This window comes from Podarcis filfolensis (assembly GCF_964270895.1).
Source record: "Podarcis filfolensis genome assembly, chromosome: 6".
NCBI lineage: Eukaryota > Metazoa > Chordata > Lepidosauria > Squamata > Lacertidae > Podarcis > Podarcis filfolensis.
Genome location: NC_139609.1, coordinates 25,149,240 through 25,174,858, shown reverse-complemented (window position 1 = coordinate 25,174,858; position 25,619 = coordinate 25,149,240). Strand labels below are relative to the sequence as shown.

The window sequence follows — 25,619 nt, the reverse complement described above, 5'->3', positions numbered from 1 at the left end:
TTGCTTAGCAACACTTCTCTTTTTTTTGTTCAAATTACATTTTAAAAATCCAGTATGTGCTGGATGTGAATAGAAGCTGAAAATGAGGAGCTCTTAAAATTTTTGCTAATGCTATCAAAGCGCCCCAACAACAACAACAAAAAAGGTTGAGAAGTACGATTGTTAAGGGTGGTTCCCCCCCCCCGCCACCCACCCACTCCTACGATACCTCAGATGAGAATCTCATTTGTATGGGCAATAATCTCCCTGCAATTTCAGGTCCTATATATTCCTCAGGAGTTTTGAAAAGAAAATAAATGATCGCCCAGTTTCTCTGCTGCTGAGACCATCCAACACAGCAATGGGCTTCCTTACTATTCATCTCCTGCCAATTCCATGTTCTCTTCTACACATACTTCTCTTCGTAGTCTCCTTTTTCCCTCTCTGATTTTCTTATAGCACTGTCAAAACCAGTATATAAGGAAGAGTCTGATTCAAAGCCCCAAAGGCCACTCATACTCTTGATTCCAGTGGTCTCTGAAAAAGAATCTGTTATGTTGGATGAGTTTCAGTTAGTAAGGCTCGAGGCCAGAGAGGTGATTAATGCCTCCTTTGCCGGAGCGGGGGGTCCCTGTCTGCTTGAAGGAGGCAATGGTTAAAATAAAACAAAAACCTCCTCAAGAAATTCCCTGGATTTGGAAAATCTAAGTTGCTAATTGCAGCTTCTTGGGCAAGGTTCTTGAGCTGGTGGTTGCAGACCAGAACCAGGCACTCTTGGAAAAAACTGATTTTCTAGATCTACAGTAGAACCTCTACTTACGACCGCCTCTACTTGGGCCCGATCCAAGTTGCGACCGCGGCAAACCCAGAAGTAAATACTGGGTTTGCCACGATTCGTGCACACACAGAAGCGGTTTCTGCCATTTGTCCTTGCGCAGAAACGGCTGACGCCGTCTGCACACGCGCATAAGTGTGCAGCCGCCAAATGCGCCTGCGCACAATGGCGCTTCTACCAGCAAACCCGTATCGACTTACAGACGGACCTCCAGAACTGATTCCGTCCATAAGTAGAGGTTCCACTATATTGGTTTGGGAGCCAGGAAATGCTCAGCATGCACATGGGTGGTAGTCAACTAAGCTTTACTCAGGCGCATTGAAATTAATGGACCTGACTTCTTTATATTTTCTTGAACACTGTTCTGATTGTTTTACGGAAGGACAGCAAAATTATTTCTTCGGATTTCGGAAAGTTGCCAATCTTTCTGAAATTTTCTACATTTAAATTTATTCACAGACAACATGCTTTTGAGTCACTATCTCTTTTGCCACATCTGGAAGCAGTTGGCAATCTCAGAGTTTTGTTTAGTTGGTTATTTGAAATACTGATTATTGTTTTTTCAAGGGCTGCGTGTTTTGAGAGAAAAGATGTTTAAAATGCATGCTGAAATGTGAATTTTTTAAAAATAAAATAAAAATAAAAATAAAAATGCAGTTTAATTTGGAAAAGGGGGAGGATAGACTTGTGGAACAACACCGTGAAAGCAACACAGATCAAAAATTGGCTGATGCACCCATTATTAACTAAGGGTGCCAGGGAATTCTGGAAATGGGAGCAGAAATTGCCATAATTTGCATGTGTTTTCAGGGCCAGGAATAGAAATTACGTAAGTGAATATGAGCAGTAGTTGAAATCATGCTTCTTCTTCTTTTTTAATCCACAAACATTACCGAAATAGTTGTTACTGAATTTTCTGCCTGGCTTTAGATGCTTCCCTTTTATTGAAATGCATTGAAGTTAATGGTATTGATTTCATCCTCCATGGATAGTGAGACAAATAATATAGGTTTTATTGGAAGCAGAATGAAAATCCCCACCACCAACGTCCCTATTCCTAAGTGGAGTATAAGGTTTGGTCAGAGACGCATCTAAGCTATATTGTCCCATTCTACCCACTGACATAAAATCCAAAGTTGTTCTTTATGTATGCTACAACAGCAGCAAGAGTTCTTTTAGCAAAGTATTGGAAGACACAAGAACTACCCACGCTGGAAGAGTGGCAGACGAAGGTGATAGACTATATGGGACTGGCCGAGATGACTGGCAGAATCCGCGATCAAGGAAAAGAGACGGTGGAAGAAGATTGGAAGAAATTTAAAGTTTATCTTAAGAACTGTTGTAAAATTAATGAGTGCTAAAATGTCATGGGTAATGTAAAACAGAATTGCAGCGATAAATAATTGGGTAAGAGAAAAAGGATTAAAGAAAGTGAATTATAAGTAATTGAAATTAGGGGTTGTTGGAAAGGTTTAAAATAGGGATGCAGAAAAGGGAGGTATGGGGAAGTCGTTGAAACAAGGTTTAAGGAAAAGAGGTTATGAAATTATACGTGTTTTTATGTTTGTTTGTTTATGTATTGTCATTTGTATTGTGTTTTAATATATGTTGGAAAATTAATAAAAATTTATATAAAAAAAAAATCCAAAGTTGTTGAGGTTTTGGGGCAAAATTGCAAAAAAAGCGCTATTTATATGCACTGCCGACAACTGGAGACAGATGACATTTCCAGATAGACTTGGGGATTGCCATCTGCTCTCCATTTCTAGAAATTATGCCGTTGAACTCAAAGATTTTCCCTACAGCTCTCTGAGGCACAACAATATAGGCCCCTCTCAGCATTGAAGCCTGTATTGCAGACCCTCCAAGTGTCCCTATTTTCAAGGACAGTCCTGGATTTACAGAAGCCATTCTGGTTTCTGATTTGATCCCAGAATGTCCCGCTTTTCCTTAGGATATCCCTATTTTCATTGGAGGACTGTTGGAGGGTATGGAGTTATGAAACCTCTGAGCCAAGGAGATAAGTAACTATACAACCTATAGATGACATCTGAAGGCAGCCCCGTATAGGGAAGGTTTTTTAATGTCTTATTGTGTTTTTATATATGTTGGGAGCCACTACAGTGGCTGGGGAACCCAGTAAGATGGGTGGGATATGAAAAATAAAATGACTATTATTATTATTATGGAATAGGACGTCCCTATTTTCATCAGGGAAATGTTGTAGGGTAGGGTATTGTCACACAAAATCTGGCCTTGGCTTTTAAGTTCATCATGGGGCAGGGAGATTGGTTTAGCAAAATACAAAACGAGAGAAAGCCATATGAGAGGATCAGTCTATTGTGGCAGATATTAATTTAGAGGTGAGAGGAGCTATGAAAAAAGATGATGTTACAGGTCAGAGGGAACAGGAGAGTCTTTTCTGTAGGTCAATTACAAGCATTTCCTGCTTTCTGTGTCACCCTGCTGCATGTAAAACTAGGAGACTCCATGTAAACACTTCATTATTTTCTAGAACTCCTTCTTTGACCTTTTTAATCTCTGACAGGCTCCAAGTGCCTTTTAGGACTAATCTTTAGAGTTAACACCTCAACTTCAGGCGGTAGGAATCTTTAGATGGAGAATGTTAACTTTACTAGCAAACAATGGCAGAGACTCAGCCAGCATGGATTCCATGGCAAACAGAACCTGCTGGAAATTCCCTCTTTTATAAAATGGTTAAATATATGGGAGACTTGTGCTCCTTTCCCTCAAGGCTAGTGGCATAACCGGATCTGGGAGGAAATTAACTAGAACCAATGAACAATAATGAATGGGGTTTCTTCAGCTATGTTCGAAGTAAGAAGAAGAACAAGCAAGCGGTAGGTCCTCTGTATGGTGAACATGGAGAAATGCTCTTGGGTGACAGAGAAAAGGCGGGACTACTCAACACCTACTTTTCCTCTGTCTTCACCCAAAAAGAAAGCGATACCCAACCTGATAAGATATTAATTAATGTAAGGAGGGATCTGCAGCCCAAGATAGGAAAAGAGGTAGTAAGGGAACACCCAGCTACTTTAAATGAATTCAAATCTCCAAAGCCTGATGAGCAATATCCAAGGGTACTAAAGGAGCTTGCTGGTGTAATTTCAGTGCCTTTGTCTGTTATCTTTGAGAATTTTTGGAGAACAGGTGAGGTCTCTACAGACTAGAGGCAGGCAAATATTGTCCCCCTCTCCAAAAATGGGAAAAAGGAAGACCCAGATAACTACCGACTGGTGAGCTTGACATCGATGCCAGGGAATGTCCTAGAACAGATAATTCAACAGTTGGTTTGTAAGCATTTAGAAAAGCATGCATGATTACTAAGACCCAGCATGGGTTTCTCAAAAATAAGTCATGCCAGACCAATCTAACTTATTTTTTTGATGGAGTTACAAACTTGGTGGATCAGGGAAATGCTGTGGACATAGTGTATCTTGATTTCAGTACGGCTTTCGACAAAGTAACCTATTATACTCTTGCGAGGAAGCTGGTAAAATGTGAGTTGAATGAGGTAGGTGGATTGTGGCTGGTTGACTGACCAAACCCAAAGAGCACTCATTAATGGTTCCTCGTCATCCTGGGGGGAAATGGGGTGCCACAGGGTTCTGTCCTGGGCCCGTTGTTGTTCAACCTCTTTATAAATGACTTGGATGAAGCAGTGGCGTAGCGTGGGTTGTCAGCACCCGGGGCAAGGCAAGTAATTTGCGCCCCCTAACACGTCGATTTGCGCCCCCTAACCCTAACCCCCAGATGTTGCGCCTGGTGCGGCCAGCCCCCCCTGCACTCCCCACGCTACGCCACTGGGATGAAGGAATTGAGGGGATGCTTATCCAATTTGCAGGTGACACCAAACGGAGAGGGGTAGCCAATGCTGCAGAAAACAGAATCAGAATTCAAGATAACCTTAACAGATTGGAGAACTGGGTGCAAGCTAACAAAATGTATTTCAGTAGGGACAAATGTAAGGTTCTGCACTTAGTCTGGAAGAACTAGATGAACAAATATAGGGTTAGGGACATCTAGCTTACTAGCAGTACAAGTGAAAAGGATCAAGGGGTCTTGGTGGACCACAAGCATCACATGAGTCAACAGTGTAATGCAGCAACAACAAAAAAGCTAATGCTTTTCTAGGCTGCAACAACAGAAGTATAGTATCCAGATCAAGGGAAGTAATAGCACCACTCTATTCTGCCTAAGTCAGGCCACATTTGGAATACTGTGTCCAGTTCTGGGCACCACAATTTAAGAAGGATGTTGACAAGCTGGAACATGGGCAAAGGAGGGCAGCCAAGATGATCAAGGGTTTGGAAACAAAACTTTATGAGTTTTGAGCTGGGTATGTTTAGCCTGGAAAAGAGGAGACTGAGAGGAGATATGATTTATTGTTGTTGTTTAGTCGTTTAGTCATGTCTGACTCTTTGTGACCCCATGGACCAGAGCATGCCAGGCACTCCTGTCCTCCACTGCCTCCTGCAGCCCGGTCAAACTCATGCTGGTAGCTTCGAGAACACTGTCCAACCATCTCGTCCAATGTCGTCCCCTTCTCCTTGTGCCCTCAATCTTTCCCAACATCAGGGTCTTTTCCAGGGAGTCTTCTCTTCTCATGAGGTGGCCAAAGTATTGGAGCCTCAGCTTCACGATCTGTCCTTCCAGTGAGCACTCAGGGCTGATTTCCTTAAGAATGGATGTGTTTGATCTTCTTGCAGTCCATGGGACTCTCAAGAGTCTCCTCCAGCACCATAATTCAAAAGCATCAATTCTTCGGTGATCAGCCTTCTTTATGGTCCAACTCACACTTCCATACATCACTACTGGGAAAACCATAGCTTTAACTATACGGACCTTTGTTGGCAAGGTGATGTATCTGCTTTTTAAGATGCTGTCTAGATATGATAGCCATCTTCAAATATCTTAAGGGCTGTCACATGGAGGAGGGAGCATGCTTGTTTTCTCCTGCTCTGGAGGGTAGGACTCGAACCAAAGGCTATAAGTTGCATGAAAGGAGATTCCGAATAAACATTCGAAAAAACTTTCTGACAGTAAGAGCTGTTCAGCAGTGGAACAGACTCCCATGCGAGGTGGTGGACTCTCCTTCCTTGGCGGTTTTTAAACAGAGGCCATCTCTGTCATGGATGCTTTAGCTGAGATTCCCGTATTGCAGGGGGTTGGACTAGATGTGCCTTGGGGTCCCTTCCAACTCTAAGATTCCATGATTCTATTATCATCATCATGCAGCAAATGCCACAAGTATTAACGAGAAAGGAACAATGAACAGTTCTCAGTCCTTTATGCAGTGGCATCTGTTCCCCCAAGAGATGTGCATTTGCTGAGAACGGCCAAGCTGTTTATCCCCGCCGCTTTTCCTGCCCCTTTTCAACGAGAAGTACAGGGCAGGACAGGACGCCAGGACATAGCTGGGAATGAAAGCTTTCAATCAGATGAGAGGAGCAGAGAGGAACGGATGCTTTTCACAGAGGGAGCTCAGTCAGATTCCAGTTGCAAGAGTGCAAGGTCTTTCCAGGGCTGTCTGCATTCTTTCATCATCATTAAAGCTCTGTGATTATATGCTTTTGATTTTAAAATTACACAATACAAAATCCAAGCGATAAGAGTGTAATTTAGAACAAAGGAAGGCAGAGGAAAAGCTGTAATTAAAGATACACACAAATGCTAAAAACACTGCATAGAAAAACACTGTAGCAAGGCACAAATTCATGTAATGTGAGCAGGAGAGGGCATGTAACAGACGGGTGCCCTTAATATGAAGCTCTGAATTTCACAAGCATGTTCCATACTATGTGGCCGTTGCTATGGTAACTACCTTTATTTTCTGAATCTGTACAGATGTGTACAATTCATGAACTTACGGCCTGTGAATTATTGCTTTCTGGGGGGGAGGGGAGTATCAATAACTTATGAAGCTTTTTTTCTTTTTTAAGGAAATCACTTCAAGATTCTCTGAGGGGTGTGGGGCAATTGTACGTGTTTAAAGACAACAGAGATCAGAAATCTGCATGCAGGCTGCAGAGGAGAAAGTGAAATGAAGATATTTAAGTAAAATTACCGCAGCTGCAATTCTACACACACCTGGAGTAAGTGCCAGGGAATTCAGTGTGAATTACTTCAGAGTAGACATGTATAGGATTGGGCTGCCTGCATTCTATTATATTTCATAGGATTGTTGGTCATCCTACTGGGGAAAGTAGAAAAACAAACATGAGAGAACTATACTTTAAACACGAACAAACGCATTTGTTGCAAGAAAGCTAACCATCAGAGACATGATACATGAAATGCTATTTGCAGCAGAAACATTAACTAGTGGTTTTTGTTTTTAAAATGTGCAAAACCTGTTAGGAAAAAATATTGTTTTTTTAAATGCGCGTGCACACACAATTACACATTGATTGAGGGCAGACCTCAGCCAGGTTAAGCCTATTAAAATCCCACAGGGAGATCTTTAAGTGTGTGCTTAACTCTTTCATTTAAAGTGTTTATATATGGCTGGATCAGGCCCTTGGTGCGTTTTGTGACATTGTTTGCAAAAAAAAAGTAAAACATTTTAAAGGAAATCCCTTGGTATTTCAACTACATGTTCTACCTGCGCTTAAGGGGAGGGGAGTGTAGAATTTGTTTTGGTGTGTGTGAGTGTGCGTGGGGGGGGGAGAGAGAGAGAGAGAGAGAGAGAGAGAGAGAGAGAGAGAGAGAGAGTCTAAAATCCACATGTGAATATTTGAATGCTCATTTCAGCAAATATCCTATTAGATTTAATGGAAATCAAGGCTTAGGAAAAGAAATTATTACAGTGTAAAAAGAGATAGAAATCACAGATATGCAGTAAAAATCTGCACCAAAATTAAGTTGGTGGGGAAATGTCAAAACGTATAATTTGCTTTTGCAGGGCTTTAAAAAAACACATGCATACAGCCTCCAAACACAATCCTGCCAAAGTTAAAGACTTTTTTTAAAGTCCCATTGGTTTTTATAGCAAATTAAACTACATGCTTTGTTCTTTCCCGTGGAAACTCATGGGATTCTAAAGTGCATAACTTGGTGGAAATGTGCCCCAAATGTGTGTGTTTTTTAAAGAAAAGTAGCAAAACATTTTGTAGCAGAATGCATTTAAACAAAAAACCCAAAATACTCTGGGCACATTCCACCAAACACTAGTGTGAAATCTTCACTTCACTGTGTTTATGTTGGCTGTCTATGTAACTCAAAAGAAATTTGACACCAGCAGTAACTTCCCCATCATATAATGTTTTGAGGGTCAGTTCAGAGCATCAGTTTCCCCTTATTCACGCAATACATTTGAGTTGCTGCAGGGTCGAATAAATACAGCAAATTCTACTTGTACATGCAGGTATTCAAGGAGAAGCCTCTCACCCTGATATGCCACACTTCCGGATCAGGACTTCTAGAGTGGCACCTCATGAGCCACTGGATGGAAATGTTGTCCTTGCATTGTGTGGACATGGAAGTGCTTTCGTGAAGAGGGATAGAGACTGCTGCCAATGTACTCTCAAAGGCTAGATTTTTGATAGCTTCCCAATCCATCATAGACTGGAGTCAAGCAGACAACCTTAATTCAAGCACCTAGATTGGGAGCTAAAGATCTTGGAAAGTAGGTCCATACCCCAAAAGGGTTCTGGGCTTGGTTTCTTTACACAAACAACTTCCCTTGCTGTGCTCAGATATATTCTTTTGAAGCTGATGGGCTTTAAAAAGCAGTGTCGGCACTCCAGACTTTTAGTATTTTGCAGAAGGGATCTCAGCACGTCCCAGAATTTTAGGTTTGTGCAACTGGAGCAGATTCTAGTGATCTGATGCCCTAGTGCAAAAAAGGAAGCCAAATGTGGATTCTTCACCCACACTATCCCAAAGCAAATATACCCCTTGAGGACTGTAGCAGGGGGAGAAAAGGGTTAAAATTCCACTCTGTGCCCACTGCAATTTTAATCGTTTTCAGCCACCCCACCCCAGATGCTATTTGCATTTAAAAAAGAGCAACTGCCCATTAAATGCAACAACACATTGTGGTTTGGCCCTAATTTTGTCATGGATTTAGGCCCTCGTATTCCAGGGATTAAATACACACTTGCACTGTCAGAAGGTAACAGCTGGGAAAATGAAAGAGAGAGTTAGTTTTAATGGTGGAATAAGGAGATGGTGATGAAGATGGGGGGGGGGGTTCCGTCATAGTTTGGCGAAGACTGTTACATTCGTCACTGATATTATTACAAATCATAACTGTGTGTTATTTATTCAAATCATTATTAGAAAGATATAAGTTATCGCTTACTGCCAATTCCATCAAGGGCAAAGAATACTGTTGGTAAGAAGATTTCTTCCTTTCTGCCTTGCTGTTTCTGCAAGAATTACATAAATTACATTTAAGTCATTGGATAATTATGAACTTTCTTCTCCTTTATATTTATATGGAATATTGATTGAATTGCACACTGTGCTTTTACAATAAAGTGCTCTCTCCCTTTTTTTAACGTTGGTTCCTTTGTTCATCCAAAAGGAAACTGACAGTTATCCTTTTATAAGCTATTCTAAGAACATTTTCCCTTCTTTGAAACTGATTGATGCACTCTTTTAAATGTTCCTGCAAATATCTTTTGAATTTAAGTTTCTGCATAATGTAATAAGATAAAAAGAATTCTATACTTCAACAAGAGACATTACAAAGCAACCGGAGACATTATCAAGAGCATTAACAACCTCCTAATAGCAATAAAACCTTTTAACTGTCTGATGTTGAACATGCTCCCACCAAACCACCACATATTATGGTAATTGGCTCCAATTTCTGAATCTTTCATTGCAAAGTTACAAGTGAGGTAGTAGGAACTGAGAAGTAAACCTAAATCCACAGCCTTGCCAGTTTATCCCTACCCACCTAGCTCGTTCCTTCCCTACAAACCACACACCATTATAATGTTGTTTATGATGTGTGGGATCAGCATACCTCTGTCTTCAGGCAGCAGCACTCCTGCCCTGTTGCAGAAGCTGTTACACAACATTTTGTTCTCCGAATGAGTTCTAAAAATAATTCATGTTTTTTTCCTCGTCAAAATCTATCATAACAACTCCAGTTGTTGCCTGCTGATCATCATTGGAAAAGGAAACTTTTACGCTATTTTTGTTATCAATTTTCTGTATTTAACCTTCCCTCTAACCGAGCCAAAGTTTAGTTTCCAGTTTGATGCTCTGCTAATTGCATGAAAAGAAGTAGCACAAGAGCAGAATGGTTTTTTTAAAATAAAATAAAAAAAATCTGCAAAGTTTGTTCAACCCTATGAAAGCACATGAAAAAGCAGAGATTTCTTGTTTGAAGGCAAAATGAGGTTTAATGGCAATGTCAGCACAAACACTTAACCTTGGGTTTACTTCCCATTTAATGTTGCGAATTCAGATAAATTGTCTATTGTGCAGCAAAGTTCTTTAGAGCCTGACAACTGCACACTGGTTACTTGACTCTCCTCTTAGTGTTGCTGATCTAGCAGCATCTAGCTTTCTAGATGTCTTCATTGCTTTACTATAATGGTCAGTTTCACGTGTGATACATGGTTTGATTACTGAACAGCTCATGACTTGCAGCTGCAAACTGACTCCGCTTCAAAAACACTGAGGTTTGAGGTGCCACAAGAAGATCTGACCGTTCTCCCTGCAATGCGAAGTCTGCTTTAGGATTATAAAATTTATGTTTCACTTCTCACTTTTAAAATCCCAAAGTCATTTACTACCAAGAAGAGAAAATATCGTGATAAAATCACAGAAGCGAATGCAGAACACATTTAACAATATAATATCACTTGTAGCACCCAAATGTGCAGGAAAACCAAAATGTGATTTCCTGGCACCAAAGTAATGACAAGGTTTGGGTCAGGCGGGCCTCCCTTGGGAGTGCATTCCATAATGGGGAGAAGGCCCTTTCTCTCATCACCACCTCCAGATTTCCCTCAGAGGTGCCATGTTGGGAAAGGCTAGCCCATTTGGGGTCACTCATTGACATATGAGGAGCACAAGTTGATGAGCATACATGTGCAAACCAGCCCTCCATCAGATTTGGGCTAAAGCGTTTGAGGTGCTAAAAAAAAAAGCACAAAGGAAGGCTAAGTGGAGTAATTATTTCAAAGCAAAGAATACATCATCACTCAGATCCAAATTAAAAATGGGACACGGGTGGCGCTGTGGTGTAAACCACTGAGCCTAGGACTTTCTGATTGGAAGGTCAGCAGTTCACATCCCCGCGACGGGGTGAGCTCCTGTTGCTCAGTCCCTGCTCCTGCCAACCTAGCAGTTCAAAAGCACGTCAAAGTGCAAGTATATAAATAGGTACTGCTCCGGTGGGAAGGTAAACGGCGTTTCCGTGCGCTGCTCTGGTTTCGCCAGAAGCGGCTTAGTCATGCTGGCCACATGACCCGGAAAAACTGTCTGTGGACAAACGCCTGCTCCCTTGGCCAGTAAAGCGAGATGAGCGCCATAACCCCAGAGTCGTTCACGACCGGACTTAACTGTCAGGGGTCCTTTACCTTTACCTTTTTAGGGCTGTACAAACAGTCCTCTTCATTCCTACTTCTGGATTCCGGAACTGTTTCTGGATTCCCAGCTCCCATCATCCCTGACTTTTGGCCCTGCTGGTTGGGGCTGGTGGAGTCCAACAATATCCGGAGAGCCGCAGGTCCCCCACATCTGAAGAAGTGCTGAACATATCCATATTTTACACCCACAGAGACCCCTACCCAGGGTGCAAGACTCTTCTAGCAACAAACTGGACAAGACAATGTTCTGGGGTTTTAAAATTGGCCACAACTTCATTGATTCCAGATGTAGGTAGGATTTGGCATGGCACTGCATGTAAATTCCTCTCAGCCTCCCTGGAATGAACAGGGTCGAGCCTAGGATAATTAGTCATCCACATCACACTCGGATCGCAAGCCTCTGAAGGCAGCTCTACACCTTGGCTTTGGACAGAGACTTCCATCTAGACCCACCTACCAGGGTTTCCTGTGAACACAGACTCTTCTGAGGTACCATATGTTTCCTTAACTTCTTATGAGGGGAGCAGGGGTGGACTTTGGTAATACGGTGCCCTCAGCAAGGACAAAATTTGGCACCACCCTAAATCCAGCGCTGAGGGGAGAACTTCTGTGTTCTGAGAAGCCACAGATATGAAAAATGACAGGCAGCAGCCTCTAAGTGGGTTTGTTCTTCACACCTAGATCATGCCACCATCGATGCTGACTGAGTGGGGCCTACTCTGCAGCTTCCTAAGCAAAATGACGAATCCCATGTGGCTACAAAGGAATTATACACATACTTCTTCCTCAAAGGGTATTCCGTATTTTGAGAGTGAAATTCCCAGATCGCTATGTATTTAGCAGATTTGAGGGGATTCCCAACCGGCAGATGCAATCAATAAATCAGCGGGGTGGGGAGAAAGGACCATATTCCATACGTTTCCAAAATTGAGAAGGTAAACAACCCCTTCACTACAAATGGCTCCTGTAAAAATTTACATCAGGTGAATGTGGTTCACCCCCCCCCCCAAAAAAAAGCCACCCTTGGGAGTCTTCCGAGTCTAATGAGGCCCAGGGCCCAGAGGTTCCCCGCCAGTACTGTAAATTAAATGCTGCAGCCCATTAACACTCTCATTATTAAGATTCTTTAAAGAGAGCCTTTGCAGTGCTCCAGCAGCCTGGTATACAATTAAGAGATAGCTCTTGTCATGAGCCCAAACATTGTCAGAGCTTACAATTAACTGACCTCTTTGCAACCGCTCCCGAGGAAATAACAAAGCTTAAGAAAAGGGAAAGTCGCACAGTTTGTAGAGTGCCATTACTCAGATATTCTGTGTGCATGTGTGTTGCTTGCTAGTAGCAGCTGTGGCAATAATATTAACTATTACGTGTTTGTTGTTCTTTTAAAAAACACCTCTGTATTAAACATATCCAAGTCACACTTGGTAATGAGCGTGGCTTTATTTTCAATAAAATGAAATGGTATTTTGAGTTGCTACAGATTGATTTTCTATAGTCATTCGAATGAAATACGCACCATGTTTTTTCCTTGCTGGCAGTTAGCCTTATCCAATGGGCTCAGATCTCTCGGATTTGTAAAACACTCTTCATACGTTATAAAGCGCTGGATGCAGAACTGAAGGAAGAAGAAGAGGAGGAAGAAAAAGAGGAGGAGCAGGAGGAAGAAGATGAAGAAGAAGCAGTCAAAAATAATTGGTGTCAAGTTATCTTTAATATTACTGTATTACATTGCTCACCAGCGTACAGGCACTTTCTATTCACTTCCAGTTACAAAGTGCAAGCTGTCTTCAGTAGTGTCATTATAATTAATTTCACGGTGGCGTTTTGAAAGCCCAAACTTTAAAACACGCACACACACACAAAAGTCAAAGCCATTGCATGCCTTTAATAAGTAAGTAGCAGTAAAGTCACACACACAAAAACACCTTCACAAGCCAGGTAGCAATCTTTAATATATACCCAAGATTAAATCATATTGAGGGAGGCTTTTAAAGAAATAAATAAAGAAGGGGGGAAGAATAAGGACTGGCGTTATTTTTCTCCTGTAAACACAATAAGGTGCAGATTATAGATAAGACGGAACATGGGCTAAGCCTTTAAAAACAGCTTGTCGGCTTTATCATGCAAGTTTAAGTCACGGTATTAGTGCCTTAGACTTTTTAAAAAGACGTCATGGGAGGCACTTTGAAATTAATTAAAAGCCTGCATTCATTTGTTTGGGAAAGATAAACTTTATTCATGGGGAAATAACCCTGACACACTTCCCTGCCCGCCATAGTTTTCAAGCAAAAATTAGTCACTGCCGGTAATATCTTAGTATTCCTTTTCCTTGGGGTATGACATACAGCTATACAGGGTATGAAGATTTCTGAAAGAAGTATTTATTACTGGTACATCCAAAAGATTTCATGTATTGCATCAGAAAGGCTTGATCGACACCAGAATGATCTGTCAGTTTGTTCTTCTATTTTTTTTTTAATATATATTATTATTATTTTTAAAGGTGCTTGCTTCGGAAGTTCAACAGCAGCCCCTAGTGGAAGCCAGGAGTACTGCTGGTCTGCTCCTTTTCAATACAAACCCACCCCGCAGACCCTGGCAGCTTGCAAAAACCAATGGCAATTGTGAAACCAAGTACCCTAGAGAGACTGCATTAAAAAGGCAAATTCTGCTTGTGCGCTGGCTGTGGCCTGCATGAACCGCTGCTGCTGGCATGTCACAGTCAGAATGTGACCTCCAGGACATTGAAAACGCTGGCCTTTGTCATGGTAATCATTGCAAATTTCAGCCGCTGTCACTCCGAGGGGGGAGCAGGAGAGAGACACAGCCAACAATATACATCTGTCTGGACTGTCACATTCATTTTATGCATGAAGTCTAATAATTACCCACTGAATAATACCAGGGGGTGGAGGTGGGGGGAGCAGGGAGGGAAGCACTTCGGAATAATGTTCAGCGTGGCTTAAGTCAAAGCAAGAAACGGCACAAGCATGAGCCTATTATGAACCTTTGCTGCACACCTATTATTATGATGAGTTCTGCCTTACATTCCCACAAGCGGAAGACACAAAACAACCCTTGTGTGGAGGGGGGAAGTTTGTTTGAGCCTCTCACACCCCTGAATGGCAGGTCACAGCAGCGTTCAAAAGCTGTGAGAGTTGTGGCAGCAGAAGTTACCCTATCTCCTTCGCTACTTACATTGCAGCCATTTATTTATTTTTAAAGGTCCCATAGATGGAGAAAAAAAATCCTCGCCAGTTCCGGTTAACTGACTGCAATTCCATATTGTTCATTAAGACACCATAGTAACTATAGATGCTCTACTGGCAAAAACAGTGTTATAACTTTTTGGAAGGCTAATTGGGGATGCCATGTGTCCTCTTTTCCCAGGACACATCCTCTTTTGCATCGGTATGTAAAATGAGAGTTGTCATAGCGATCCATAGTTAAAAGCAGTAGTCAGCAAATGTGTCCTCTTTTTTGCTCTTCAAAATATAGCAATCCTAGAGTCCATTTTAGGGGGGGTGAGAAGGAATTGACTTCTTTGGCAGTTACTGCTTCTTGTCTTCACAAGTCCACTTGGTTTTTCAACATAAGGGCTGGTGGGTGGCAACAAAATAATGTCTCTATCCAGAGTTATCAAATGTGCTTATTTTTGTACATGAATGAAGTTGCACCTATTGCTTTTAGTCAAAGGTCTTTTAAAAATAAATGATAAACAGAAAGACAGACAGACAGACAGACAGACAGATATACAGTGGTATCTCCGGTTACGAACTTAATTTGTTCCGGAGGTCCGTTCTTAACCTGAAACCGTTCTTAACCTGAGGTACCACTTTAGCTAATGGGGCCTCCCACTGCTGCTGCCGCCGCTACACGATTTCTGTTCTCATCCTGAGGTAAAGTTCTTAACCTGAGGAACTACTTCCGGGTTAGTGGAGTCTGTAACCCGAAGTGTTTGTAACCCGAGGTGTTTGTAACCCGAGGTACCACTATAGATGATAAAGTAGTAACCATAAACCTTGTTTAATGGCATCTGGTAGATGCAAGTCTTTGAATTTCTGTCTGCATTCTCCTTGGTTTTGGGTCCTCTCTGGACTCTTCCCAATGGAGGAAAAGGAAATATGGTGCCACTGGTGAAGATACAAGTCTACCGCTCTTTCACAAGAACACTTATACCTTTATTCCCACCCCCAATAAACACTTTGGCATGGAACTAAAGAATAGGAACCAATCCATTCAGTCAAGTAATCCCTCAGCTTAAGACTGAAGTGACAAAGCCTGCAAAGGTTTAACACCTCAGTAAGAACTACTCCAGCCCGGCCCTACCATTAAGCATAATGTGGTGACTGTCTCAGACGGCAAATTCTGGGCTGCATCCTCCAGAGCCCTCTGTTGGATGACAGAGGTGTGAATGCAAGCACTGAAGAATTAGTTTACAGTCCAGTCGGTTTCTGTACATGGAACGGGGGGCAGCCATCTTGTTTGTCCTTCACTTCAGGCTGCAAAATGTATTTGTCCTGTCCTGGAACTACCTCAGTCTTCTCTGCCAAATACAAGCTGTGAGTTGTCTGAGAAGCACTGCCACATTACATGTATGTTCTGTGTAGGGATGGGTGTCTATTTCGGTTTCTCTCAGTTTCTCATTTTTCCAGTCTTAAATTCAGTTCTCCACATTTCCACATCTTCTCGGATTTTTTAAAAAGTATTTGTGAAAACTCATCCACATTTCTCTGATGTACATATTTTAACAAAGCAATTTTGCCTAATGCAACAAATTTTTGTACGTTGCTTTCATAAATATATGGGTTTTATGCAAATTTTATCCTAGTATATCCATTTCTGCACATATCAATTGTGCATTGCAAATCTCAGAGAAAATGTGGATTTCAAAGGATGAATGTATTTCGGTTCACACATTGTTTCAGAAATTGTGAATTATGTAGGTTCGCCTTTAAATGTGAAATGAATTGAATGTTTTCCCCACCCCTGGTTCTGTGTGGAATGCTTAGGACATCACCAGTGCTCAGCTGGAGCTAAATAGTAATAGCAATGTTACAAAAGCTATGTTATTTGGGGGGGAAATGAACATTAAACATTTCCCTATATAGCTACAGCTGAAGAAGGAGGGAAACAATCTAATTTTCATATGCATTCAATATAAAAGAAATGCACAGGGGGTGAAAGCAAAGAGATATGAAAGAGAACTCGATGGGATTCAGTATCTGAAGTTATAAATGTCTGGATAGTTCTGCTACATCAACACTGGGGGAAGGAAAAGTAGCTCGATTGTAGCGCTCCTAATAACACCATCTAAAGCTTATGTTACCTGGGGATTAGATGAATGAGGGTGGAGGGGAATGGAGTTGCTGAATGTAAGCTAAACAGACAACTAAAAAGGCTAAGTTCCATAGTCAGAATTTCAAACATCATTTTTCTTCAACTGGCTAAAGTATCAAAACTGTTAAAGTCTCACTTAGTATCATAGCATCCATCACGGACAATTTGAAGCAAAGCAATTATTTGTGATCTATTCATTCATTCATGTTATTCTTCAGCCCTTCCACTATTTGAATACTTTCTTGCTCCAGCACTGATAACAGCGAGAAAGTCCCAGCAGGGAACTCCAAACCTCCAAATCTGTCTATCAATTACTGAAATTTGCCCGTTTGAGCCCAAACATAATTTCTTTTCAGGCAGGGGGAATGCTGCAGTGGTGCAGGGAGGTAGGCAAAAATGAATGAAATTTTAGCATAAAAACAGAAGTTTGGTTCACATACAAAATAATTAATGTTAATTCAACAAACTTGCCATGCACCTGTGGATTAAGGCAAGAATCTAAACAATCTCACAACTTAGCTCTGCATGCCTGAGTCAGGTTTGGATTTGGGTTTCTTGAATGGCAGCCCACTATGCCTGAAGGCCAACCTAAGGAGAGTTCTGAAAAAAGTTTGTGATGTAACCCTGTGTGTATGAGAGAGAGAGAGAGAGATGGGCACCCACAGGGAGGCATATTCCCTGGATTCCCAGCTTTCTATCTTTTCTTCTGTTTGTGTAAATCTCTAGCCCTTGTGGAACCTGAATTGTGTGGCAAGAAGTGCCCGCATTCTTCTCATTATTTATTTTGTCGGCAACCAGCCTGCTCTACCTTCCTGTGGTTTTAGCCAATGAATATGTCATAGAAATCATTTGACATTTAGAGAAGCAGATCTAGCTAGGCAGACAAGGAGACAACGAGAGCGGCACACCCACAATCTAGGGAAGGCACTTCCTGATTCCTTTTCAAGCCTTATATAATAGGTCCTCTTTTTCCAGGACACAACCTCTTTTTCATGGGTAGAGTCATCATAGCGATCCATAGTTAAAAGTAGAAGTCGGCAAATATGTCCTCTTTTTTGCTCTTCAAAATATGGCAACCCTATTTGCACCCCAAAACAAAAAGAAGCAGAAATGATGTGTAGTTCATTATATTTTTCTGGATACCCATAATGTGCATATTGGTTTGTGCATGTTGCTCAATGAAGCCAAAAATCTCATTGGCCTACCTAAAGTAACTTTGGGATCCCAGCCTGATTGGTCCCAGACCAGAGAGATTATCACATAGCACTTCTCTTTTTCCCTGGCGAATGCCCAGAACTGTCAACTCTGACATGCTCAGAGGCATGAGGGTACCTGGATCTTCCTTGCCCACCCCTACACATCCAGAGTTATACAGAATTGGTGGGTGGCGCTGTGGTCTAAACTACTGAGCCTCTTGGGCTTGCCGATCAGAAGGTCAGCGGTTTGAATCCCCACAACTGAGTGAGTTCCCGTTGCTCTGTCCCAACTCCTGCCAACCTAGCAGTTCGAAAGTACGCCAATGCAAGTAGATAAATAGGTACTGCTGGGGCAGGAAGGTAAACGGTGTTTCTGTGTACTCTGGTTTCTATCACAGTGTTCCATTGTGCCAGAAGTGGTTTAGTCATGCTGGCCACATAACCCAGAAAGCTGTCTGTGGACAAACACCGGCTCCCTTGGCCTGAAAGCGAGATGAGCGCCGCAACTCCTTAGTCACTTTTGACTGGACTTAACCGTCCAGGGGTCCTTTACCTTTAACTTTTTATACAGAATTGGTAGGAGTTTCCCCAAATACGTGGTTCAGGTTTCCTTCCCCCACACAGTGGCTCATTGCTGCATGCAGACACAAAACCAACAGAACAAAGTATACAGACAAAGAGAGGCATATTTTTGTGCATGGACAAAGACTGAGCAGATCTGTACATTACAAGGATTGCCCTCTTTCTTGTATTTTCCATGGTAAAAGTGCATCATCTGAATGAATTGGATAGGTATGCTCGTTTATGACATCACACTGTGACTCCCATCAGTTTTAGAAAATGTTATTGTCAAGTCTTAATCCAACAAATTTTCAATAGCCCAGTTATTCTCCGCTAGATAAAAATTTAGTACAGGAAAAAGCATAAAGGGATTTCAAAGAACTGCAAGTTTGGAAGTATTTCTTTAAAAATGTCACCACTAATCTCTGCAAATCGACAACAGAATTTAATAAAAGTTCATCAACATTAATTGCCACACTCTTGAATAACTTTTGCATGTAATTATTACAAATCTAAAAAGACATTGCCTCGGGTTCAATATCTTTTGGGATCATCTGCTCTGTATGTTATCAAAGCTAACGGAAGATACAGCAGCATAAATTAATCTTGCTCCAAAAGTAAAGGAAATTGATGTTGTATAGTGCAATTGGAGTGGAATTTCACTCATCCTAAATCACAATGGAGATCATGGTACTCCGATGATTTGCAAATCGCACTTGGGAAACCCTGAGGTTCCTTGGAAGCTTATTTCTCAATTAGGATGATAATAATGAACAAGACAGTTTGCCCATCACTACGGATTTTCCCATGCAATATGCAGGCATTAGAGCATCATCGTTTTTTTAAAAAAAATAAACCAGATCAACTTATGTATATGCATGTGTGAATCAATCCAAAGTGAAGGGCATGGGAACCAGGTAGCAATAAAGGGTGTGGTGAGGTGGATGCAGAGAGACAGGAAGCCCTGGACAGCAATCTAAGACTGCAGGCAGTGTTGAACTTGAGGCTCAGTTGTTCAAACAGACAAGGGCATGCGTGTGGGAAGGTCATAAAATCACAGTAGGTTGTTCCGGGTCACCTGACTCCACATCAGCACTCTCTCTCAAGGTACCTATCTTTCTTTGAAGCATAGTGGCAGCACACCAGGTAATGGTGCTGACTTAAGAAACATGTGAACAGCTTGGCTGGATCAGATCAATGGCCTCTCTAGTCCAGCATTCCATTTCCCACAGTGACCAACCTGTTATGCCCAAAAGCTTAACATGAGAGCAATAGCCCTCTCCTACAGTTATTCCCTGGCAACTAACATTCATGCCTCTGATCCTGGAAGTAGCACCTAGGCATAATGAGTAGAAGCCACTGGTAATCCGTGTGCCAATGGTCAGCTCCAGCTCCAGTGACATTTGACACCACAGAAAATTGTGGGGAGCACTGAGCATACAAGAACATACAACAGAGCAGCTTCATGGCTGATGGATGGAATATATTTTGCTTCACAGTTCAGCTTTACAGTTCTATTGATACTTCAGGCCTACATGTCACATGCAAGTGTGTACAGGCAGTGGACATTTTGTGTGTGTTCAACTGGCATGTGGCCGCCGACCCACACACTATTTTGGGGCCCCAGGAGGGGTGTGTGGCATGGCGGGCTTATGTGTGCGCTGCTGATGTGCACAGTGACCCGGAACGAGACCCCCATGCAAACAGAGTTGCCTGTATAACGGTAGCCCAATGGCCCATTTAAAACAGGAAGTGACACTTCCAATCGAAGACATGTTGCTGCCTGAGACAAAGGACAAGATGGCGGCCCCGTTGCCTCATTCCGTGTGCAGAAACTGGTTGGACTGGCAGCTGAACACTGTTGACAGGACTGTTCACTGCACTTGTGGGCAGACAAGTAGCCGAAAGAACAAAGGGAAGGCCACATGGCGCACACAGGAGGAACAGCCAGGGACATACTGCTGTTGCCCCCAACATCTTCTCTCTATGGTGATTACCTCACATCATCTAACGGTAGAACTGGCTCTGCTTCCAGTGGAGCAGAGAAGCCATGAGGTGATGGTAAGCTTAGAACTTTCCCTACCCACTATTTTCACATTCCAAATTGGCCACTCCCCAAGGCTGCTCTCTGTATCACAGGGCTTTAAATACATATACATTAGGCAGAGAGCCGATCAAGTATCTCGTCCTCCGGGTGATTCTCTGCTTCCAGTGATCTAAATGAGCCTTGGGGCTACTGTTACATGCATTTTTCTGTAACATGTACTTTGGACCTTATTCTACAAGAAAGACTGACATTCATTTGCAGATTCAGCCAGGGTGTCTGGGTTGTAGCTCAGCCCTTTGGCTCCAAGGAAGGCAAATGTGTCTGTCTGTATGTTCCCTCAGCCCTCTTGCTCACAGTGCTTTCTCCCCAGAGTTTATTTGCATGAATAACGGCAAGCACTGATATAGGCTTTCAGGGTATTAGACCAAACGTGTAAATGAATGCATTGGTTCATCACAATTCATTAATCAAGACTGTGCTGGATTTAACAGACAGCAGATTATTAGACACCAAATTATACAGACTGGGAGTGGCGGGGGGAGAGTTCCCAGAGGGTCATATGTAATGTGAATGGTTTTGCATAAAACTATAAACCCCTATTAAATTAAAGACACACAAAAATTATGTTCACTGCTTATCTAAAGTAAATTTTTTTAAAGGGATGTTACACTAATTTACTTCTTAACTGGTCCTGGTTACACTGCAAAGGGCTAAAGGTTAAATGCAATGTTTCCTTTGATGCTTGGCTAAGCAACTCATACTAACATACCCTTATAGAGGTGAAGAAATTAATGAAATTACTACTGTAATTCATTGCTAATGGAAAATCGTCAATGCATTAAGCCAAGAGTTCAAACAAATTCTCTGTAGACCCCAAGACCTAACCCTATGACTCACACTATTAGACTCACAACTCTTGTTTCGAGTTCTCTCAACTGGGGATCATGAGAAGAAATTGTCACGTAATTCCACAAAGTTTGCAAATTGTTGACCTTGGTAGCTGAGGTCTCCCCACGAGCAAGCACAGGGGTGGGGATCGAACTTTTAATTTCCACCTCCATTCAGAATCCTCCCCCAAATTACTAGACGGGAAGAAGAAAGCTGTCAACCCAGAAAGTAGTCAACACTCTGAATATTGCAATTTGTGGATTAATATCATGACAACCAAGTAGAGATGAACTGCTGGACAAAAACTACATATTTGTATCAAATTGTAGAGCACAAAGCATACTGACCTGTCAATATTTTTTCTAAGTACCTTGCAACCATGCTTGGGGACCAAAAGAGCTGTGTGTTTGGAAAGGAAAGTGAAGTAAGTCTGCAAGCTATTTGCCGAGGTTGTCAGTGCATCCATTGGGTAGAAGTTCTAAATATTAATGGGTTCGAATGCATTTCTGGACGACTTGATTGCTTCCCAGTGGGAAGGAGGACATATGCCCAGTCCAGGAGTCTTAGACCCACCAAACAGAAATGTGGGATGGGGGACTCCTGTGGTCTATTTTAATCGGGGACAGCCAGGAAAGCATGGTTGCTGCTTTCTTCCCATTGGAAACAAAGCCTCACGTCAGTGTACCCTTCCCAAGCAGAATGGAGATTTTGGAGCCAAGATGCTTAGAGAAAAATTAAAATTGTGGCAGCACCAAGTTATAGGGAAGCATTTTTCCCTCCTCCTCCTCTTCCTCCTCCTCCTGCCTGGTTCTTTCGGGGAAGCACCCAGAGTCTGCAATCATTATAATTCTCAAAGACTGGAGAATTGGTTCTGATTGAAGTGAGGACCACTTTAACATCAAAACCCAGCTCCCTTGCACCATTAAAAATTATTAATGTTAAGGCTTACCGTGTCCCTTAATTATATAAAACTCTACAAGGAATAACAACCTGTAAATTTACTATGCAAATACTCTTAATTTATGACAGATTGCTACTTCAAATACAAGTATTAAGTCACTATTAGATTTGTTTAGGTAATGCACTAATATGCATCACTGAGGTCTTAGATTTCTAAGTAGCAATAGTGTTTGTTAGATGCAAATAAGGATTACTTTAATTAAAACACCATCCCCAGCATCTCAGAAGATTTATTCCAAATCTTTATATAGGGCAGATTCATTATCTTTCTGGAGTTAATAAAAAATACAGCCTTCTTTGGTTACATTTTAGAATTTAGCATTGATTACTATTTTGTTACTAGAAATAAGATACTAATGTCTTTTAATGTAAGCCAAAAGCAATTTTGTCAGCCCAATTAAAATACTATTGAACAGTGGCTAAAGAAACTTTAATTTCTGCATAATTATATAGTGGGTAAATGTTATATATATATATATATAGCACATTAAGCAGCAGAAAGCATAAACACCTATTATATTTAGCTAGATTGGCCACTTCAAAAAGATAACTGAAGGACTGGAAAGAACAGGTTGATGTTGGGTGGGTGGGTGAGATAGAGAGAGAGACACAGACAGACAGACAGACAGACAGACACAGAGAGACACAGAGATGGACTGGTTGGACACAGAGAAATGGTGGGAGGAACCAGCTGGGGAACCACCACCAGGGAACATAGACTCATAGCCCAGGGAGTGGTGGTGGGACAATGATGAGTGGTCAGGGAGAAGAGGGAGAAGACTAGGAGGAGGTGTCAGAAGCTGAAGAGGAAACAGGGCTTAGTGAGCTGGGAGAGTCAGTGGCAGAGAGAAGTTCAAAATCAGAGGCAGAGGCTGGAACAGGAGGGTGGGAGGAGGGAGGCCAAGAGGCAGAGATGAGTCAGGCTGGTGAAGAATCACTGGTGTTTCCCCTCCTGCTGAGACAAGCTCTCCTCCCCTCTTTGTCACTCAGAACCAGGAGAGGCATGAAGAGGGCGGAGGAAAGGTTGACTGATGCAAGCACAGTCTCCAATTGCTTGGAAAAGTTCACCATTCTTCTTTGAACATCCATGTTCCCATCCTGCTTTTTTGAACACATTCACACAAATATACAAGAATTATTGCAATCTCCGCTATTAATTATCTTTGGGGTATTTTCCCAGACCTCTTGCTCACAACCAGATAGCCCCTTCTAAAACTCAGTGATGAGCCATGTTTGCAGCCACACTCATCTGTATTGTGATATCTTGTAAGCATCGGCAGAGAGCAGTTTTAGAATCAGAATAGCAATATAACTTCATATAATGATGTGGGTCCCACTCTCTCACAATGACTGAGCCAGGGCTGATGAGAGTTGCAATCCAACATCTAGAGGGACACAGGCTCCCTACCCATGATCTATAGAATCTGAATGTTCCCCAGCAAGCCAAAAGACTTAACAAAGGTAAAAGACAAGATGGTAAGGCTACAGAAGTCCAGCCTGATCATGATGATTGTTTTCTGCATTATGAAATGCTTAGCGTTGAGTTGGCTCTGTAGGAACTGTTGTCATTTGTGATTAGGGACACACACAAGCAGATACTTAAAACACGCCCGACAGATAAAAACCATGTTAGAATGCACCCCTTGGTAATGTTGGCAAATAGATTTGTGCTCCTTAAGTACACAGTAGACATTTCAATTAATAATTCACCTTGCCAATAGTTTTGTAATATTCTGTAAACAAGCTAATGAAACCAAAGCTTCACATTTCGTGTGCACTAATAATGCTTGTTTAGAAAATGATCATTAGTGGATTTAATTCAGATCTGCCAACTCTAGTTAAAAATTATTGCTGTTTTCATTCCACTGAAAGGAGGCAGGGAAAGGGAGCATCCCGCTGTTTTGAAACACACTGTTTATGGCAACCCACTAAAAGTTATTTATCCATTTCTCTGTTGTAAATTTGAAAGCGTTGAGGGGAAATAATGCCACAAATATATATATCACCAGAGTACTCGCAGCAAGCGGAAATTCCCAGTTTAATTAAAGACAATGAATATCATCTTCCTATAGATCTTTTTGTACCATAAAAGATGTCTTCCCAAACAGCGGGGGATTCGGGCCTTATCAGAGGAACAGCAAAATTAATGAAGGTTCACTTGGGAGGCTGGGAACAGGTCCTAGCAACAGATAAAAGAGAAGAAAGGAAGAGGAGAGAACAAGGCCTGTCATCCCGAGGCTATCTGATACCGCGGTTGTCTCACGTGCATTGCTTTCGTACATCACAAAACTGTCCCCGGCATTCTCCATGCCGGTTTTGTGATGTGTGAATGTTCGTTTCTCCTTGATCTCCTTCGCTCCTTTCAGGGTGCAAGCTTCCAATCTGTCCATTCCGCCGCTTTTGTCAAGACAAACGTCTACCCTCCTGCGTCCCTCGTCACCCATCAGTTTTCAGTGTTTGCACACCACTTGCGGACAATATAAAAGAGGCAAACAGGGTAACCGCTGTGAGTCACTTCTGCTCCAGAAAGCCCTGAAAACCGTGTCTCAGACCCGACGGTTTTGTCAATGTAGATCAAGAGTAGCGAACCTCAGGGTTTCAGGGCTCCCCCCTCTCCAAGTCACACCCCACACTGTTGAGGCCACACCACCCCTGCACCAGCTCGGCTTTGCATCCTCCTTGGGTGTTTTCCCCTGGCTGCAATGTGTCCTTGATCTCAGATAATGCTCCTTTGCTTGGAGAATAAAGAAGGCATCTGCAAATATGAAGAGACACCTCCCGCAAAAAGTTAAAACTTCCTTTCATTACTTTGCCCAGTTTTGCTTTTGCTTCTGCCCACTACTAGAATACGGCCCCTGAAAGGTTGCCTAGTTGTGAATGTGGCTATCAGGTTCCTCCCCAAAAGATGTAGACATACGCACATAACATCAGATGGCTTTAGAGTGGTCCTTAGTTGAGTCATCTTCAGCCTAGCTCCATCTAATTTCACCCATTGCCATACAAAGTACCTACACTGGCACATCTGACCAACTGGTGCATCTAGCCCAGTGTTTCCCAAACTTGGGTCTCCAGCTGCTTTTGGACTACAATTCCCATCATCACTGGTCCTGCTAGCTAGGGTTTATGGGAGTTGTAGTCCAAAAACAGCTAGAGACCCAAGTATGGGAAACTCTGAACATTTTCTTCAGCAGTGGTGAACCAGGTGGCCCTGAACAGCTCACAAGCTTGCCTGAGCTTCT

The 25,619-nt window shown here is 42.1% G+C and overlaps 1 protein-coding gene across 1 annotated transcript in view; it reads right to left on the bottom strand.

Annotated features, from left to right (window-relative positions):
* Positions 1 to 16,118, bottom strand: part of LOC310765588 (uncharacterized protein) — a 34,641-nt gene extending 18,523 nt beyond the window's left edge. Inside the window, exons 1-3 of the mRNA XM_083620791.1 lie at positions 15,410 to 16,118; positions 12,905 to 13,003; positions 9,141 to 9,207 (exon numbers count right to left, since the gene is read on the bottom strand). Coding sequence (XP_083476917.1) covers positions 9,141 to 9,207; positions 12,905 to 13,003; positions 15,410 to 15,424 — 181 coding nt within the window. The 5' untranslated portion in view covers positions 15,425 to 16,118. The remainder of the gene's footprint in view (positions 1 to 9,140; positions 9,208 to 12,904; positions 13,004 to 15,409) is intronic.
* Positions 16,119 to 25,619: the final 9,501 nt, after the last annotated feature.